Source organism: Erythrolamprus reginae, chromosome 1 (assembly GCF_031021105.1).
Source record: "Erythrolamprus reginae isolate rEryReg1 chromosome 1, rEryReg1.hap1, whole genome shotgun sequence".
Classification (NCBI taxonomy): Eukaryota; Metazoa; Chordata; class Lepidosauria; order Squamata; family Dipsadidae; genus Erythrolamprus; species Erythrolamprus reginae.
Window position 1 is genome coordinate 142,551,767 of NC_091950.1, and position 21,470 is coordinate 142,573,236.

At 41.7% G+C, this 21,470-nt stretch overlaps 1 protein-coding gene across 1 annotated transcript in view; it reads right to left on the reverse strand.

Moving 5' to 3' along the window:
• Nucleotides 1-21,470, reverse strand: part of ZDHHC5 (zinc finger DHHC-type palmitoyltransferase 5) — a 106,622-nt gene that overhangs the window by 17,553 nt on the left and 67,599 nt on the right. The window contains exons 3-4 of the mRNA XM_070727233.1: nt 3,163-3,284; nt 1,572-1,729 (exon numbers count right to left, since the gene is read on the reverse strand). Coding sequence (XP_070583334.1) covers nt 1,572-1,729; nt 3,163-3,284 — 280 coding nt within the window. The remainder of the gene's footprint in view (nt 1-1,571; nt 1,730-3,162; nt 3,285-21,470) is intronic.

Sequence of the window (21,470 nt, forward strand, 5' to 3'; positions counted from 1 at the left end):
GTTTGTGTATGTGCGTATAGACAGACAGATGAGTTTTGACATAAAGAGTGTCAGGATATGCATTTGTCTAAAATCTCTCTATATCGGTGATAGTGAATCTATGGCACGCGTGCCACTGGTATCATGTGGAGCCATAGCAGACGCCGCACAAGGCGTTGTCCTATGTCAGATGATTTTCAGCATTCAGGAAGGCTGTTTCACGTCCGGAGATTTCAGGGAAGCTTCCCTAAAGCCTCCGGAGGGCAAAAATGGCCCAACAGCCGTTTCAGAAAGTTTTTCACCCTCCCCAGACTTTTGGGGTGGGTGGGGAGTGGCAGAGAGGGGGGGCATGTGCATACATGCATGGAGGGAAGAGTGGGCATTGCATTATGGGTGTGGGCATGGACGCGCGTGCTATCACACATACGCGCGCCCTTCTGGCACCTGAGCAAAAAAATTCACCATCAGTGCTCTACATACAGTTTGTAACATCTATCCAATTTCCCAGACCTCACAAGCAGAAATAACAAAGTTACTGAACATGTTCCCAAAAATTGCTGAACTGCTCAGCAGAGAAAACCCGATTCAAATGGTTTGCTTCATCTCAGATAATTTTTCCTTGCTACAGCGCCAGAGTGGAATCCTGAAGCATAACAATGTTCTGCCTTCACTGACGATGATGAAACAACCGTGGAAGAGTAACCACACTTTTTGTCAAAAACTCTTGAAATACTTCCTTCCTTAGCAGATGAATAACTTTCTTCAGACACTGTTTTTAGAACTGCATTCCCTGTCCCACTCTCACATTAGCCAGTGAAAATATCAATGTCTTCCTAGGTTTACATCTGAGGCAACCCATTTTCCATCTCTGTATTTCCAATATGCTTTGGCAAGTCCCCCCCCCCCTTCTCCCCTCACCACCATTTTGGCAAATAGATTTTTGAAACTGAAGAGCTTTCCTTCCGAGATGCTTTTAATCTTCAGAGCTACCCTGCTGTACGAGTTCAAAACAATTCTTTTTTGGCCCTGCCATTCTAAACCTTACTCTGAACCTCCACAAATTCTCAATGCTATCTTTAGAGTAGCCCTGGTATTTTAGAAGGAGCATCTTGTGGCATCTGACAACTTTGGTGTTGAGCTTGGATAATTAAATAAGTGATGGCCTAAATGAATTGGTATTGCCCGAAGACAAGAAAAATAAACCTACATTCAATGACTGGTTATATGTATCCTGCGACTAAGGTATAATTTGAAAACGGGTGAAACTCCAATCCTATTGAAGCTAAGCAGGTCTGGGGCTGTTCAAATGTTGGGTGGGAGGAATCTGAAAAGCTTATTTCAGGAAAAAAGGTGATATAAAAGGGGAAAAAAGGAACAGCAGAATTAACACCACCACCCCTTCTGAAAGTCCTGTGAGTTCCCTTATTATTCCCTTCTTCTTTCTCAAGATTACATTATAAAACTTGACATTCAATACTCAAATTCTGGAATTGATTAAAAGCAGCCCAGATTATGCCAAACAACATCCCATGTAGAATAAGCATTTCCAATCTCTTTAAGTCAGGCTCTCTCTTCTCCTTTTATCTTCTTACCTCCACGCAGTTGTCACAGACACTACAATGGGAGCAGCGTGGGGGCCGGTAGAATCGGCATGTTGCACACCATTTCATGCGCACTTGAATTCCCTTTATTTCCACAGTTTTGTATAAGGGAGCTCGGAAATCATCTTCCTTGTCCTCATCTTCTTCAGCTAAAGCAGAAGAAAGGCATCAAATACAAAAGAAAAGAAAGGTGGGGGGAAAACCAGAATCAATATATCTCCACCTTCCAGATTTGTAATAATAAAAAAGTTATACTTGATGGCAAGATAGATTTTTTTTTTTTCAGAATGCCGAAACCAAAATTTTATTACAGGTACTCCTCTATTTACAATTGTTTGTTTAGTGATCATTCGCAACTAAACAGCCTTGAAGAAGTGACTTACAACTGGTTCTCACACATATGACCATTTCCAACATCTCCACGGCCACGTGATCAAAATTTGGGCACTTGGTAACTGGCATGTATTTATGACTGCACTGTCCAGGGGTCATGTGACCAAAAGTTGCAACCTTCCCAGCCAGTTTTTAAAAGGTGAAGTCAATTTGTTTTATGGATTGTGTGATTCACTAAACAACTGTGGCAAAAAAACATTGTAAAATGGAGAGCACCTCACTTAACAGCTGTCTTCCTGAGCAATGGAGATGTTGGGCTCCCTTGTGATTGTACATTGAAGAATAATTTTATACGTTGTTGACTGAAGCAGTCAAGACAACATGGATTATATAATGTATGCAATACACCAATAACCAAGCTTGTAAGTCAGACAACCTGGCAAGAGAAGCCAAACAAGAAAGGAATTTGAATTTGTTTTTATATTTTGTATTTTTATATGTTGTAAGCTGCCCCGAGTCCTTGGAGAGAGGCGGCATATAAGCCCAATCAATCAATCAATCAATCAATCAATCAAATAAATAAATATTTTTTTTTTAAAAGAGCAATGCTATGTGTTCACTGCTAAAACTGAGAAATTCCAATTTACTACCTTAGGAAAATATAGCCATGGTTTCCAATAATACTGACCAAATATTTAAAATTCTTAATATTCACTCTTGGACCTATACTAGAAAGGCAAATATTTCCATTTTTACAGGTAATCATTGTGTTACAGGTTACACAATTTCTGTTGCTAAGCAAGGCAGTTAATTAGGCAAACTGCAGCCAATTTTATGACCTTTTTGCCATATTTGCTAAGTGAATGATGAGTTATAAATTATGTGGTCATTAAGCAAACCCAGCTTGTCAACTGTGAAAGTCACAAATGGTGACCATGTGACCCTGGGACACTGCTACCACCATAAATATATGCCGGTTGCTAAGCATCCACATTTTGATCATAAGATTGTGGGGAACACCACAACAATCCTAAGTCTTAGGAACGGTTCTGAGCCACTTTTTTCCAGTGCTGTTATACACACAATTACTAAATGAATGTTTGTAAGTTGGAGACTGCCTATATTGTGATAAAAAAAATTATACAGATGTTAAAAAAGAAAATGCCTCACAGATGAAAAACTGAAACAACCCTGGTCCTAATCACAATTTTTAGACTTATGATTTGCAAGAAAATGGAACGATGCTTACCTCTGGGGAATATGCCAGGATCCATGAAAGTGGCCATACTGAAGTTGGCCAACACAAAAAGGAAGACCACAACATTGTAAATGGGTATGATTGGGGAGATGTAAAAGCTGAGTCCTGGACACCTGTACAAGGAAAAGCAATCCAAAGCAAAAAAGAATCACTCACTCAACTTTATTAACTGCATTTGATATTCAAACGTTTTCCTTAACAAGTATATACTTGCACTTTGTCATTGCAAATTTGTTCAGAAGCTCATGGAACCAATTAGCAGGGAGAAAGTATTATTCTAGTCAATTAACAAAATTACCTAAATATGTAACATCTAATCTGAAACAGAAGATGAATTACTTGAATTCAACTTCATTGGACAATGTCTGGATAACACATCTCACAAATGCACCTTCAAAATTATACGGCACCCAGAGTAGACAATTTCAAGATGATACTCCTTCAACATGCATTACTGGTGTGTATTTTACATGTACTATGTAGAATAATCTCTTCTCCCATAAGAGAAGCTGTGTAAGAACACTATTTAGATTAACACAAAAACACTGCAGCAATCTTGGACATCAGAAAAAGGAAACAGCACACTTATATAACATCTTTCAACAAAATTTATCAAAAAGAGCCTAACCATTCAACCCTCTATAGCACAATCAACATAAGATAGCACTGCTATACATCAAAAACGCGACAAACAACCAACAGACTACTGCAACCACATGGCATCATAGTAATGTATCAACCAACTGAAGCCCTCCAAAATATTTTAAGTAAATCAAAAGACCCTGTAGCCAGAAGAACAAGAAGAATCATCTACAATCTACAATCTCCGAGTCTACAGAGAGGGACGGCATACAAAACCAATAAATAAATAAATACATAAAATGTAAGGACAGTAGTACAGCCACTATGCAGGACAGACAGGCAGAAGACTAGCAGACTGCATCCATGCACACCAACTAGTAGTCAAAAGACAGGATGAAAACTCCTTAATTGAACTGGAAAAATAGGAGCACCCTAGACTAAGCTAGCACCCCGCAAAGCTAGAGATTTCCTGAAAACCTGGTACTGAGACAAATCAGCCATCAGCAGGCACATAGAGATAAGCAACATTTACATATCAATCAAAAATCACAATCAAAAAGCTATAAAGGAAACAAAAGATCAAAACCACCTCACTGGCAACACTCAGATAAGCAGGGATTAATACCAAAATTAATACCAGGCCAACAGTCAAGAGGTAACCAATTCCCCAATCAACAGCCACTGTAAGCATTGAAGATGTTGCTTGCAAACAAAATATCTGCAGAAAAACCCAACCAAGCAGAGAGCATGAAAGACTCCTCAGTTCAACCCTGAGCTATAAATGTTCTCTTCTTAGTATTAACAACCTCCTACCTGTATCTTTCCATATTTCATAACACTGTACTATAAAGTAACAATTTCCCACTTACAGATTCAGATTCCTTAGTCATGAGAAGATCTCATGCAGAAATACATTACCTACTGAGATAGTTCTTTATATCCAGATTGCTAAATTTAGTATTCATTCAGTGATGAGCGTAACAGAATGAAATGATTCTCTATTCCAATTGACAAAAAAGCTCCTCGATAATGCTGAATGTTACATTCAGCTTAAAGAGGGAATATCTAATTTTTTATTAAATGCAATTACATGCCATCATTGACAATAAATTTCTAGAGAGGGATGTACACCTTGAACGTGATGGATTGGGCTCCAGACAATAATAAATGTATTATACCCACTGTCTCCTTTCCTGGGTAGAGCTACTCTGATAATAGTGCCATCAGTCATTCCCCCCCCCCCCCTGGAGATCTTCCTTTCTGTCTTGGTTTACTGAGGAGGAGGAAAATAGCAACCTATTTACATCAGGAAGGGGGATACTCTAAACGCTTCCCACAAAATAAGTGTGGGAATATCTTAATTAGATATAAAATTAAAACAAGGTTTATTGTAAAAACTGCAAAAGGAAGGAAAAATGATTTCCAGAGAGGTTGATTTCAGTCGCTACCCCTTCACTCATCCCTTACCTGTTCTATAATGCCCTATTGTACTTCATAGATTTCTGTGGGTTGGGGTTTCCTTTCTTACCTAACTTTTTCAAGTGACATGAATATTCTGCTTTTAAATAAAACCCCATCTTCCATAACTGATTAACTCAGGCCCCCTATTTGGATTGACTAGTCAGCTCATGTTTCTCTGTGTACTTTTCCCTGCTAGTCCAGAACACAATAAATGTTGAACCAACCAATCTGACCTTTACGAAAAGAGAGTTCCATCTCAGGAGTGCTTCGAAGAAAAGAGACCACATCTTATATAAATACCCACTAGGCTAAGATCTGATGAAGAGTACAGATCATTTCAAAAGGGGCTGTATTCCAATTATACAGCACTAGCAATTGAAGTGAATGAGGTAAACCCCGTTCAAGGAAGTTCAGACACTGTCAGTTGAAGAAAAATTAGCTGATCTGTCGATCCAGGTAGTGTCCAGAGACAATTGAAGCCTCAGAAAAATCAGAGGCTGAGAAACAAACAAATGAGGTTTAACTTGTGTTGAAGACAACCTATATCGCCAGGCATGGGGGAACTAAGACATCTCCCCCAGGCTCTCTTATATTTTATGTTTGGTATGTATGTGTTGTATGGTTTTTTAACGGTTGCGGTTTTTAATTTAATTCTTATTATTAGATTTGTTCCATTGTCTATACTGTTTTTTATTGTTGTTGTGAGCTGCCCCGAGTCTTTGGAGAGGGGCGACATACAAATCTAATAAATAAATAAATAATTAAAATAAATAACCTCCATTTTCTTCCTGTCTCTTTTAACTCTGTATCGCAGACGTGGAAGTATCTTTTCAAAATGATTGAACTGAAAATCAGGTTTTAAAAAAAGAAAAAGAAATACCAGGCAGTAGATGTGTGAGTTACAAATCAGGGAATAGGCGTTGATTGCTTACCTGAACGCCTCTTCTCGTACGGTGAGCGGGTACAGCAGTCACATGGGTTGCTCATGTCCAATCCGGTGGAACTGAGCCTAGTGTTAAAAAAGCTTGCCGGATCCGCCCCTTCCCCAGAATTCGCGAATCCATAGACTAGGCTCAGCTGTGGAGCTCTGTAGTGTTCAACTCTTATAGTTAAAGGAAGAAAGGTTATAGGAAGGTAAAGAAGACACATACAAGGGCGGGAAGTGACTGCTGTACCCGCTCACCGTACGAGAAGAGGCGTTCAGGTAAGCAATCAACGCCTATTCTCCGTACTGAAGGAGCGGGTCCAGCAGTCACATGGGACATACCCAATAGATGGTCCCTAGGGTGGGATTAGATTGCTATCGTGTGAGATAACGGATTGGAGTACCCTTCTGCCGAAGGCAGCGTCCGCTGAAGCGTAAGAATCAATCTTGTAGTGCCTGATGAAGGAGTTTGGCGAGGCCCAAGTGGCTGCTTTGCAGACCTCCTCCAACGGGGCTTGAGTCGCCCAAGCGGCCGAGGTGGCTGCGCTCCTGGTGGAATGCGCTGTGATGTTCCTTGGAACTGAGAGGGAGGCCGACTCATAGGCCTTAGATATAGTCCCTCTGATCCAACGGCCTATTACTGTTGAAGACACTTTGGCACCCATGACTCTGGGGTGATAGGCTATAAAAAGTGCTTCTGACCTCCGAAAGGGTCCTGTGCGTTGGATATAGATTCTCAGCGCTCTAATGAGATCCAGGGTGTGCCATCTAATTGCCAAAGGATGGTCTCGTTGGAGGGAGAAAGAAGGTAGAACAATATCCTGAGTTCTGTGGAACATGGAACTGACCTTGGGTAAGAAGGTGGGGTCCAGTCGCAAGACTACCTTGTCTTGATGGAATTGACAAAGGTCCTGCCTGATTGAGAGGGCAGCCAGCTCCGAAATGCGTCGGGCAGAGGTAATAGCCACCAGGAATGCTACTTTAAAGGATAGGTACCTGAGGGACGCCGATTTTAAGGGTTCGTATGGTGCCTGCGTGAGGGAATGGAGAACCCGTGGCAAATCCCAGGATGGATACCTGTGGACCTTGGAAGGTCTGAGGTTGGCTATGCCCTTGAGGAATTCCTGAATGCTGAGAAGGATCGGAGAGGCTGTCTGCGGGGGCCCCCTAGGACAGATGAAATGGCTGCCAGATGACGCCGGAGGGTGCTGGTGGAAAGTCCTTTATGAAAACCTTGCATAAGGAAGGAAATGATTCTGTGTATGGGAATGCACAGGGGAGAGAGGCCTTCCTGTAGACACCACTGGTGAAACTTGGACCACGTGTGGTCGTAGATTCGATTGGTCGAGGCCCTCCTGGCCTTCAAAATGACCTCCACTGTATCGGGGTCGTGACCACGCAGTTCTAAGTCTCTCCTGATAACAGCCAGGCGGTGAGGTGGAACCACTCCGGGTCTGGATGGAATGAGGCCCCCTGCCGCAGCATATCCGCCGAAACGGGGAGTCGCCAAGGGTCCTGGATGGACAACTGTTGGAGATCCGCGAACCAGGGCCGGCGGGGCCAATGAGGGGCGATTAAGATTACCCGGGCCCTCTCGGTGAGGACCTTGTGAATCACGTCCGGGAGAATTGGAATTGGAGGGAATGCGTAAAGTAGGCCTGGAGGCCAGGGGCTCCGGAGGGCATTGATTGCTTCCGCTCCCGGGGATGGAAATCTGGAAAAGAAGCGAGGGAGTTGGGCGTTCGCGTTGGTCGCGAAGAGATCCAGGATTGGTAGACCGAATCTGAGGCTGATTTGATGGAACAGGTCTTGATGGAGGTTCCACTCTCCTGGGTCTAACGTTGCTCGAGATAGCCAATCCGCCTGGACGTTGAGGCTCCCCGAGATGTGGTCGGCTAGGAGCGACCGAAGATGTTTTTCCGCCCAAAGGCCTAACTTGAGGGCCTCCCTCATGAGAGCCTTGGATCTCGTGCCCCCCTGTCTGCAGATATGGCTTTTCGTGGCAATGTTGTCGGTGAGAATGAGAACGTGCCGGTTGGGAATGCGAGGAGAAAATTGCTTCAGAGCCAGAGAAACGGCTCTTAACTCTAGCCAATTGATTGGCTTGGAAGCTTCCTCCGGGGACCACGTGCCCTGGGCTATCATCCCCTGGGCGTGGGCTCCCCATCCCGATAGACTGGCATCTGTGGTGATGACAAATTGATCCGGGCACCTGAACGGGGATCCTTTGTCCATGGCCGGAGACTTCCACCACTTGAAGGATCTGCGAACCATTGGTGGGATGACAATGCGACGATTTGAGTTGCTGTGCCCCGATCTCTGAAAGGGTAATAGGAGCCACTGAAGTTCCCTAGCATGAAGGCGAGCCCAGGGAATGATGCCTATGCATGACACCATCTTCCCCAAAAGGGAAGACAAGGTTACTATGGATACTGAAGGTTTTGATAAAATGCCAGAAATTAACTCCCCTATACTGAATTTTCTCTCGGGAGAGAGAAAAACCTGGGAGGATTCTGAATTAATAATGGATCCCAGGTGTAAGATGGATGTGGAAGGTTGGAGATGACTTTTATCAAAATTGATGGAAAATCCATGGTCCTGAAGGACTGACATGGTGATAGAAAGGTCTGTTTTCACTTTCTCTAGGGAGTTCCCATGAATCAAAATATCATCAAGATAACATAAAATGTGGATGGGAGACGCCCGGATATAGGCCGCCAGGGATCCCAAGAGCTTTGTAAAGACCCGAGGGGCCGAGGAAAGGCCAAATGGCATCGCCCTATACTGGAAATGCCTGCCTTGAAAGGAAAAACGTAAAAATTTTCTGTGGCATTTGGCTATAGGAATGTGAAGGTAGGCCTCAGTAAGGTCTAAAGAGGCCATGAAATCTCCCGTGTGGATGGCGGCCAAAATAGAAGATAAGGAGTGCATCTTAAACTTTCTATATTTGATGAATAGGTTCAGCTTCTTTAAATCCAAAATAGCTCTCCAACCTCCGGAGGACTTTGGAACCATAAATAGAATGGAATAAAAACCTAGGCCCTTCTGACCGGCAGGAACCGGTTGAATGGCTCTGATGGACAATAAGTGAGAAATGGCCTCCTCCATACGGTTACAATCTGAGGAGGACCTGGGAGAAGGGCAAGAAATAAAACGTTTTGGGGGGGGAGAAATAAACTCTAAAAGAAGGCCAGTTTGAACCGTGTCAATGACCCAAGGGTCCTTGGAAGTGAGATGCCAATTAGAGGCGAAATGGGCTAGGCGACCCCCTATGGGAATAGAAGAAAAATTACCATCTAGGTTTCTTTGAAGCCCTGTTAGAGGACGCTCCCCTTTGGAAGCGAAAACCTCTGCCCCTGGGGTTCCTACTTTGGGAACGAAAGCGGGGGGAATACTGACCTGGAGAACTCTGATAGGAAGCCGCTTGGTCTTGCTGGCGCCCTGGGCGACGAAAGGACTGCGTTTTGGTAGCCTTTTTGGTGGTTGGACCCAAAAATTTCTTCTTGTCCGTGGTTTCCGTGAGGAGTGGATCCAGAAGATCACCGAAAAGAAGGTCGCGCTTTAAGGGTCCCTGGGATAACTGCCACTTCTGGCGTACTCCCGCTTGCCAAGGGCGAATCCATAGGAGTCTTCTTGCCGTTGTAGAAGCTGCAATAGACTTAGCAGAAAATCTAGTAGATTGCAAGGTGGCATCGGCCACGTACTGGGCAGCTGCAAAGACCTTGTTGAAGTCTTGTTGACCTCTCAAGTCATCGGGAGGAATATGCTGTTGAAGTTGGCGAAGCCACAGAAGCATGGCTCTGGAGAAAAAGGAAGCCGCTGCAGAACTTTTAATGGCCCAGGAATCTGCGGTGAATCCTCTTTTGAGCATTTGTTCAATCCGCTTGTCCTCTGGGCGAAGGACTTCCTCTGCTTCGCCTGGCACAGCCGCCGCCGAGTGAAGGATCTTGACAGGTTCATCCGGTTTAGGAAAAGATAGGAGCTCCTCATAGGAAGAGGAAAGTTTGTACAATTTTCTATCCTTGGTAGAGGGATTAAGGCCAGAGGCTGGGAAATCCCACTGTTTAAGTAAAGCATCTTTAAACAATTTAGGCATAGGAATTACCTCATTATCCTCCTGTTCCTCTGTGAAGTAAGGTAAATTTTCCTCCGGGGGATCAGTGGATGTGGAGGCCTGTTTCTCCTGGGCCGCTAATCCCGTAGAAATTCTAGCTTTGAGGAGGAGAGATTTGAACAATTGAGAAGGAAAAATAGTAATTGGAGAAGGAACCTTTATTTGGGATTCCTCATCATCTGAGAGGCCTTGAAAGGGATCCTCATCCTCCTCCATATCCTCATATTCGTCCTGAGAGGAATCTGAATCATCCTGAATAGGAGCTCTAACCGCTGGGGAAGAACCCAAGGGGCGGGAGGGACGAGGAGGAGGAGGAGGTAGGGAAAGCTCATTGATGGTAGAGAGTTTGGCATCAATGGCCTTGGACAACACAGAAAAAATAGATTGGAATTCAGGAGGTAAACTAGAAATATCAGCAGGAATGGCAGAAGAATTCCTGAAGGCCTGGGAGGATCCTGGCTGGGGGGAATCTTCAATAATATCTGGTTCCTCTGGACCTATTCCCCATAGGTTAGGCTGGGGTCTGTCTAGGTTTGGCTCATCCAGAGATAACACAGGGACCCCAGAAGGAGGCAGACTAGAAGCCTCTGGGGGGTCTTGACTACTGAGTACTTGGGCCTGTACTTTCAAACGTTTTGCTGATTTGTCATGGATTCTTTGTAGGGCTAGGTCCCTTCTCTTCTCAGCCCTGGTGACCTTGGTCGAGGGGCGGGCCCCTGGAGAAGAGGAGGAGGAGGCCTGGGGAATACTAGTAATCTCATCGCCTGTAGGCCTGGCCTCTCTGGGACCTTTAGTTGTGCCTCTCTTGGGAAAAGTAGCCATAGTCTGACAATTAACAGAAGACAAGGCTGAGCCAATAACTGAATAATTAGGGAGAAGAATTTCAAGGACTTCCCAAGAGGAATGGATCCTGCTCCGAGGCCTCGGAGCTGCTGAGACTTGAGGTCAATCTGGGCAAACCCAGAGTTCGTGTCCCCAAATCCAGCGGGGCCAGCCTCCCTAAACTTTTAAATTAAAGTAAACCAAGGCACTCTGGTTGGAGGCTTAGCCGGTGGAGAATTAAGCCTGAGCGTCCCAAAGCCCACTCCGGGATCCACGCGGTGGACTGAGGCCTACGCGGCTGGCAGGAGGCCAACACGAGAGGCCTAAATTTAAAAAGGGCGCGAAGGCCTTCGCGCCGAAAAAAATCGCTCCGTAATAGAATTCTTAAAGGGGAAGCGATCGACTAAGTCCAGGAGACTAGAAAGGGTCTCACTCCGCAGGAGGTATTATTTTAAGCCCTTTAATAGTAATACAATAAGGAATCAATAAATCAATACTTGCACCAAAACCTCCAGGCCAAAGGATTAAAAGAATCCACAAGCGGCAGCAGGAATCGTAACCGGCAAAACCGCCGGGGGAAAACGAAACCGCAACTTCTCCAAGGAAAAAAGCCGAGCCACAAACGGCTGGCGCTATTAGTGCAAGTAAATAATAAAGATAAAACAATTCTTACTACTCTTGAAGGAAAAGATCGAAGGGAAGGTGTTAGAATGTTGAACGAGCTATCACAATACAACCGCAGGATATGCGAACTGAGCGAATTCTGGGGAAGGGGCGGATCCGGCAAGCTTTTTTAACACTAGGCTCAGTTCCACCGGATTGGACATGAGCAACCCATGTGACTGCTGGACCCGCTCCTTCAGTACGGAGAATTGTACTGCATGCTGGGGAATAATGAAAACTAGATCAGATTATTCTATTGTGATTTTCATTCCAGAACAGCGTCCCTGTGTGATTCTGACGGAAGGAACAGAAGCAAAAATCAATCTTTAGAGAAGTCATTCTTCATTTTTATTTTTATTTTATTTGTCTCTTTCCAATTTCTTTCTAAAAGCAACTGCAACTTGCCTTTTCAAGGAAGAGGACTTAGCAAGGAAGGAAAACAAGACAAGCTAGTCTGACTAGATGGATAGCAACTAGAGTGTTGCACTAAATATAATGCTAATGACAGGAAGAGAAGCACAGCAAAAGCCCACTTAGAATCCAGCTAGATAATCCTCAAATGTTTACTAATGTACTGAAGATATTAATGGAACAGAGATAAAACTATATTAGAGCTAGCTCAGTTTAATTTTTAATGGAACGGAAAAAAAACTCTCCATGTTTTAATGAAATATGGGAATAGCCTTAGGACCCAAGCTACCTGAATGTAGATATAATGAAGAATGAACTTTCATCATGGGCAATGGCTTCAGATTTATCATTAATAATTCAGTTCAACATTGCTTCCTTCATAACTGAATAATAAAGAACACCTACCTCCTTTTGAAGCTAAGATACAAATGATTTGATACTGAATGTTGTGCATAACTACTACCTTCTATAGTGAAAGGATGAAAAAGGTATAATTTTTCAAGCCTTCCAGTGCACAATAAATTGGGTTTAACAATTAAAAAAAAAGCATCTACAGGTTATTATTTCTAATTTAACTGGTTCAAAGTAAGAGTATGATCATGAGTACAAAATATCAAGTAAGGATGAAGAAATAACGACAAAGACTCAAATGCATTTAATGTTAATCCATGGCATCGTAACAGGGACTAGACCTCCTTGGGCTCAGAGCTTCATCACATAACATGGGCAAGACTTATGATAAACTTTAAATGATTAGCCTAGAAAATTACAGAAATTATACCTCAAAATAGTTCTGCATCTATCTCAAGCCCATAAAATAAAATTAATAAAATGTTCTCAAGCCCATATAATAAAATTGTAATTAATTTAGAACTTTGCATCAGATGAGCTAATAGGCCAAGAGAAGTACCATTTTTTAAAATACTGCCTTGTTATAAGACAGCAAATAATAATATTAAATATGGGATCTGGCAACTGGATCAATCCTAGCAAAGGGTCAAAGAGATTTTCAGGTGACCTGGTAAACTCAATAGCTATTTTATTACCCTTCATAAAAACTAGTGAATGCCTACCGAGGTTTGGCTTCAGTGGTGGAGCCTGGAGGTGCTCCTTTTCGATTGTAGTGCTGGTCCTTTCAAATTAATTCTCAGTAGAAATCAGGTTAATTCCTATTTTAATTATCTAGAAAGCAGGTTAAAACAGATCTCTTCTGGAGGGTGCCTGGATTGTGATGTTGTCTTAGCTGAAATTTACAGATTGACTGCTTGAGGGTTGTTTGTGCTTTATTCATTTGTGTCTTTTTATTTTAAACTCAGAGTGGGAGTTTTATTTGTAATTGCACAATACCTGTGAATCGCTGAGAGCCCTCTAATATTGTCTCGAGTTACAAAATAATATTAAAAATTTTATGGTGAAACAACTAGAGAGGAAGGATCAAGCTGCCCTGGATCATGGGAAAACTGCCACTAATATTCTCATATGTTGGATAATTATCAAGAGATAGTAGACATGTTTGATAATTAGTAAGAGAGGGTAAATAGGTCTTTAGAGCCACCAATTTAATCTAATAATTAGGTACAAGAATGGTGTATGATCTTACAGCAGGTCTCTCAAAGGTTGATAGGACTATTCAAATGTCTGAGGATCAAAAGGGGAGGGGAGTAAATCAATAGGTGGTCAACAAATGACAGAAGGTTGATTGTGGTTAATTAATCTATTGGGTTTTCTGTAGAACTCCAAGTTAATCCCTCATCCAGAAGGTGAGATGACTAATGGCAATGTAGTGTTATTCAGGGTTAGAAGCTTGTTTTTGCCGCTGCCTTGATTTGAAGGCTTTCAGTAGCGAAGGCTATGGCGCCATTTTGTTGAGTCTTGGAAGATGGGAAACCCCTGACGTGAAGCTGCTTAGCGAGGAAAATGGTCCGGGCAGGCGACAACCATTAGGTTGGCTAGAGGCTGGTGGTTTTAAACATTGTGGCAATTATGGCTATGGGGGACCCACAACTGTCAGGCAGTCCTTGGATCAATTAAGATGGGCTAGGAAGATCAGGCCTTGTCAATCAACATATATCTTAGACGTTCTACCACTTCTTTCAATGTGCTCTTTGGTGCTGCCTGATAAAAGTATTCAGAAATTTTAGAAATATCCAGACATGTCAGTAAGAATCTTGGTAAGTGTGCATCCCTGGAAGCACACAAGAACAATTCTCAGGGTAGCTGTATTGCCCTCCACTTTATTTGCTGGTTCTTTTTATCATCTTAAATGTTCTCTTTTTCCATGACAGCATTCACCACACAATTTCCCCTTTATTTCCACACCAAATCCCACACAAACCAGTCTGAAGCTGACCTTCAATTGTTTCAATTCTGCTGTTCTTGAAACTGTGAAACAGTTAGGGAACAGCTAATGAGCCATTTTTCTTTCTAGCTGACCAATAAGATGGGTGTCAAATAGCATCTCTCTCTCTCTCTCTCTGAGCTGGCAGCTGCAGCTATTAAATAAGAAACATTACTTATTGTTCATCATACATAAAAATACTAAATTGCTTATTACGCTTTGCTTCTGTTTTTCAATCTGTGTTGGTTCCACCTGACCATTTGTAAAATGTCTGTATGTGGTGTGTGTGTGTCTATGTCTGCATGTATCTGTATGTATGTATGTATGTATGTATGTATGTATGTATGTATGTATGTATGTCTATATATATCTACAAATCTATCTGTCTATCTGTCTATCTATCTGTCTATCTATCTATCTATCTATCTATCTATCTATCTATCTATCTATCTATCTATCTATCTCTCAACATGGAAAATCATGCTGAACAATTGAATTTGTAAACTAGAACAGGCTAGAAGAAATGTGATAGGATTACAACACTATTTATATAAGCAAGAAAATCAAGTTTGATTAGTAAGGTTTTCTTTAAAGTCTTTTTTTGGACAGTTACCTTACAGTAGAGGCACTGAATAAGAGCTTACTTGTGCTCAAGAATTGGAAGGTATGATGAAACAAGAGCAAAGTCAATTTAAAAATAGCTTAGCAGCGCCGCTATTGAAAAGAAAATCTAATTTTGTTTGGTTTTTGAAAACTAGTATAGCACCGAAACAAAAATAAATTCAACTTTCAAACCAGTATCAAAGACATGCACGGATCCAAAGTTAATCTGGAAGTGCACAAAGAATAAAAGCCATGAGCTTCTATTCTTTACGATGCTATAGAGATAATAAGATTTTAGGGATAGAGGAGACAAGTCTGTGTACCGTATTTAATAATTTGGTAGCACAGAGATAGAACTATGGAGACTGATGGTAACTTAATTTTTTTTCCAGTTAAGAGGAATGGAAAACAATATTGTACATTAAAACAAAAGGAAAGAAAACAATAAAGTACAATGAATTTTGCACCAGAATGATAAACAATGTCACACATGCTACAACATCCTGACAAGTCATCAGCGCAACCCCTTTGAAACATCCAGATCTTAAGAATGTTAAGGACATAAGCAGAGCTCTGTTGGATGAAACCTCTGGCCCATTTAGTCAACAGGTCTGTGTTCTCACAATAGAAACATAGAAGACTGACGGCAGAAAAAGACCTCATGATCCATCTAGTCTGCCCTTATACTATTCTCTGTATTTTATCTTAGGATGGATATATGTTTATCCCAGGCATGTTTAAATTCAGTTACTGTGGATTTATCTACCACGTCTGCTGGAAGTTTGTTCCAAGGATCTACTACTCTTTCAGTAAAATAATATTTTCTCATGTTACTTTTGATAGCAAACCAACTGCACAAGGAAGCTTGCTAGTTTCCCAGAAGAATGCCTTCAGAGGCTGCTCCACTATCAAGTAGCCACTGATTCCTGTGACATCTATGAATTGATCCAATCTTTTCTTGAAGCTATTCAAGATGGTATCAAGCATATCTTGCGGAAGCAATTTCCAAGCAATTTAATTATACATACAAGAATCTATTCTGATTCTTCCAGTTAATAATAATAATAATAATAATAATAATAATAATAATAATAATAATAATATATTAGATTTGTATGCTGCCCCTCTCCGAAGAATGATCCTTATTTTTAGTGTTTTAGGAAAGGGAAAAATTTCTCCTTATCTATTTTATTTTGAATACTTTGCATAATTTTGCACATCTCAATTATGTTCCTTCTCATTTCCCTTTCTAGACTAAAAAGCCCCAAGTATCACAATCTTTCCTCATAAGGAAACTGGTCCAGCCCTTTATTTTAATTGCCTTCCTCTGAAATTGCACTAGGTCTGTAATGGCGAACCTATGGCACGTGTGCCACAGATGGCACGCAGAGCCATATGGGAGGGTATTCTATCCTGGGCTTTTCAGATTGAAACAAATGGCTAAAAGCTTTGAATTACACTCTTTATTTGAAAAAGCAACATTTTGGAGCAGGGCTCAGCCTTTTAAAAGTTCAGGAAGTATTTTTCTCTGTTGCGAAGTTATCAGATAAGCTTCCAGGAAAGGTGCCAGTTTCAGAGCTGCCAGCATTCCAGCAAGATAAGACAGACGATGAGTCATAGAGTATAAAAATCAGCTCACCACATTTTGACAGGCATGCAGCTTCTAGCAAAGGACTTTTGCAAAGCAGGAATCAAGTCTCTAGGGGGGCTATTTCTAGAGCCCCAGATTTAACACAGCACCCATGAAATCAACGTTGACACACCACCCAGAATTTCCCAAGATCCTTTTCTTTTATACCTGCTGGGAATGGTCAGCAAACCCCATATAGCTAAAGCTACAAATTACTTCCTTTTACAATACAAGTGATGTTGTCTACTTTGTAACCTCCTGAATCTAGCATCTAAGAATGGCTCATCCACTCTAATGTCTCCTTCATCCTCTGACTGGGACCAACCCCCCATTGACATATCTGTCACCTCTGGTGGTTTCTTGGGTTCATCCAGGTCTATTTATCCCTCACTTTCTCCATCAGCTGGCAACCCCACTGGCCCAGGGTATCCAGAGGGACCTGGCTCATCCTCCTCCGAATGTGACATTACCAGAGGTGGACGAGAACACTCAAAACAGAGGGCATGTGAGATTTTTTTCATGTTTTACTACAGCAGCACAGCTGATTTTTGACCTTGGAAAAGGAAGTTTCGTCCTCCAGTTGCTTCAGGGAAGTTTCCTTAAAACCCCCAGAGGCAAAAAAATAATAAAAAATCCTCCAACAGACAAACCGGAAGTTCAGAAAAATGCACTTCCAGTTTGCCTGTCTCAGTGATCCCCCCCCCCAAATTCCTGAGAAGGATCTTCTCAGCTGTGCTTCAGAGGAAGACATTAAGACAAAGGGGAGCGGGCGGGGGGGGGGGGCTTCTTCTAATACAGAGACACCTGGAAAAAAAATGCCGAAAATTGCATCAGTGGGTTTCTACCCGTGCAGCACTCCGAACCACATTGGTATTAACCCACCCCTGCCTACCAGCCTTCAGAAAGGCCTGTGCACATGCGTGGGGGTGGGTGGGAAGTGGTGTGGGCACATGCACGCATGCTAGCGCGCACACATGCATGGGGCACACATATCTACCTTTTGGCATGCGGACCAAAAAAGGTTTGCCAAAATTGCCCAAGGTTTTACTACATCTTTTTCTGAAGTACTGCAATCAGATCTGCATACAATCTTCCAGATGCAGTTGCATCAATGATTTACTATACATAAAGCCATTAAGATATTGGCACTTTTTACTATGCCATTTCTTATTAAAACCTAACATGCTGTTGGCCCACTTTACAGCAGATATATGTTGTCTTGATAGCTTTTTAGAATATTAACAAGTCAAAGCTGTTCTAATCTCAAATTGGAAGCTGTTCCAAAGGGGGGGGGGAGAGGGATGTCTGAGAAGGCTCATCCCTAGGATTCCTACAAATCACATTCACTGAAAGAAGGGTTCTGATTAGAGCCTATTCTTTCTGATCTTGTGAATGAGAAGAAACCAGTGGGAGCCGGAGATTTCCAAAAAATATTCAGGCCCCAAGCTATGTAGGGGTTTATGGTATATATACTGCTCAAAAAAATAAAGGGAACACTCAAATAACACATCCTAGATCTGAATGAATGAAATATTCTCATTGAATACTTTGTTCTGCACAAGTTGAATGTGCACAACAGCAGGTGAAATTGATTGTCAATCAGTGTTGCTTCCTAAGTGGACAGTTTGATTTCACAGAAGTTTAGAAACATAGAAACATAGAAGACTGACGGCAGAAAAAGACCTCTTGGTCCATCTAGTCTGCCCTTTTACTATTTCCTGTATTTTATCTAGTTTGATTCACTATTGTGTTGTTTAAGTGTTCCCTTTATTTTTTTGAGCAGTGTATATGCTAGGCAGCATCTTAAATTTCATCTGAAACTAACTGGTACCGAGTACAGCTCCTAAAGCGAAGATGTTACATGAGGATGGTTGGTGGTAGCTGCTGTCATTATGCTACCGTATTCTCGACCATTTGTTTCTGTGTGATCCATGTAGAGTGCATTCTAGCATTCTAAATAAGAAGTGACACAAGGTGGGAATGATCATAAATAAGGCTTTCATATCCAGATAAGGTCTTAACTGATGTAGCAACCACGCCTCCGTGGTGCAGTGGTTAGAGTGCAGTACTGCAAGCTACTTCTGCTGATCACCGGCTGCAAGCAAGTTTGGCAGATTGAATCTCAGTAGGCTCAAAGTTGACTCAGCCTTCCATCCTTCCAAGGTCGGTAATATGAGGACTCAGATTGTTGGGGGCAATATGCTGACTCCCAGTAAACTGCTTAGAGAGGGTTGTAAAGCACTGCGAAGTGGTATGCAAGTCTAAATATTACTGCTATTGCTATTGCTATGTCTGATTGTTGAACTTGCTAAGAGCTTTTTGTTGATTGTAAAACTGCCATATTCAGAATCTTGCCTATTCTCTTTGAACCGGTGCAAACTCTTTTTGTCAAATCTCCATTTCAGACTCCAAACCAGGGATTCTGAGTTTTTCTACCACAGCCATCTAAAAAAGAAAAATTAATATATGTAGCCCTCCCCGCACTATGAATAAATCTAATGATTTCACTGAGGTTACACCTTAATATATCAGTAGTTTTAACAACTAAACATTTCATAGTTGAATATGCTTTACATGGGGTTGATTCTGAAAACTAGTCAAATGTATCATCTTATAAACAACCTTTCCTAAAAAAATATTTGAGACTGAATAATACTTCTATAACATTGTTGGACTAATGGCTTTTTTTAAAGGAAGAAGCACACTATCGCCACTTCCAGGGTTAGAGGTAGCCCCCGCTCAAAAAATGCATTAAACCGTGGTATGACCCAATCCCATTACCTCACTTTTACCAACTACAAAGACCAAGGATCTAGACTATAGGTGACAGAACTCTTATCACACGGACACTGTCCACTTTTTCAGAATCAACATTTTCAAATTCATCTTGGATAATATTACATTGAGGTATCTCCATAGGACTAGTTTGGCTTGCATCCAGCTCCAAATGAATCTGAATTATTTAAGACAGTTAGGACATTTATAATAAATGACTGATTGACTAAACTATCTCTAGGTCTTTGCTAATATTAGCATTTTCTTTCCTACAAATGTAAACTTCCTTCCCCTTTATTAATTTTCTACAATAGGGTAATATTTTGGCAATGATACTGTACTTTTAAATAATAATAATAATATAATAATAATAATAATAATAATAATAATTATTATTATTATTTATTAGATTTGTATGCCGCCCCTCTCCGCAGACTCGGGGTGGCCCACAACAATAATAAAACAATGTATAATGTGACAAATCTAATGTTTAAAAGAAAACACATTAAAAACCCAACATTTAAAAACCATGCAACACGAGCATACCATACATAAAACTATATAAGCCTGGGGGAAAAGCTTCTTTCATTGCTTAGAATATTTTGTAGCTTCTATTGCCACTTAAAACATATGACAATATTTAATTTGTAGTTCATTTATTTATTTATTTATTTATTAGATTTGTATGCCGCCCTTCTCCGTAGACTCCGGTTCATGCTACTCTAAATTCCATAACTTCCTTTTTATGCTGCTTTTTCAAAGCAGCATGTTTTTTTCTAAATACCATATTGCTACATCAAGCAGAAATTATACCAATTGAAATCAGTTTCCTCTGGTAGAATCAATTCTGCCAGATTCTTCTAACAGACTGAGGTGAAGGGAATTACATAAAATATTTCCAACTGTAAAAAACTGCAGGGGACAATACAGAAAATAAAAATGTGCAACTATTTCAAATTACTTTTTATAAGCAATGGATGATGGACTGGGAATCAGTTAAGAAATCATATTTATCAGTTTGAAACTATCAGTCCACTTGCTCCCTTTGCTCAGAGCAAGTATTTATCAATATAGATAGTCCTGGACTTTCAACTGATTACTTAGCAATTATTCAAAGTTATGAGGGATATCTTCAGAGTTATTTATAAGCCAGTTCTGATGGCCACCCCACTTTTATAGTCATGTGATCATATTTTGGGAGCTGTGCAGCCAGCTTGCATTTACAGATGTTTGCCATGTCACACAGTAATGTGACCGTGTTTTATGATGCTTTTTTTGCCTGGAACTAGTGTCTATTTCTGATTTCTGGCAAAAATAGGCGTTGAATTGCTTACCTGAACGCCTCTTCTCGTACGGTGAGCGGGTACAGCAGTCACATGGGTTGCTCATGTCCAATCCGGTGGAACTGAGCCTAGTATTAAAAAAGCTTGCCGGATCCGCCCCTTCCCCAGAATTCGCGAATCCATAGACTAGGCTCAGTTGTGAAGCTCTGTAGTGTTCAACTCTCATTGTTAGAGGAAGAAAGATATAGAAAAGGTAAAGAAGACACATACAAGGGCGGGAAGTGACTGCTGTACCCGCTCACCGTACGAGAAGAGGCGTTCAGGTAAGCAATTCAACGCCTATTCTCCGTACTGAAGGAGCGGGTCCAGCAGTCACATGGGACATACCCAATAGATGGTCCCTAGGGTGGGATTAGCTTGCTATCGTGTGAGATAACGGATTGGAGTACCCTTCTGCCGAAGGCAGCGTCCGCTGAAGCGTAAGAATCAATCTTGTAGTGCCTGATGAAGGAATTTGGTGAGGCCCAAGTGGCTGCTTTGCAGACCTCCTCCAACGGGGCTTGAGTCGCCCAAGCGGCTGAGGTGGCTGCGCTCCTGGTGGAATGCGCAGTGATGTTCCTTGGAACTGAGAGGGAGGCCGACTCATAGGCCTTAGATATAGTCCCTCTGATCCAACGGCCTATTACTGTTGA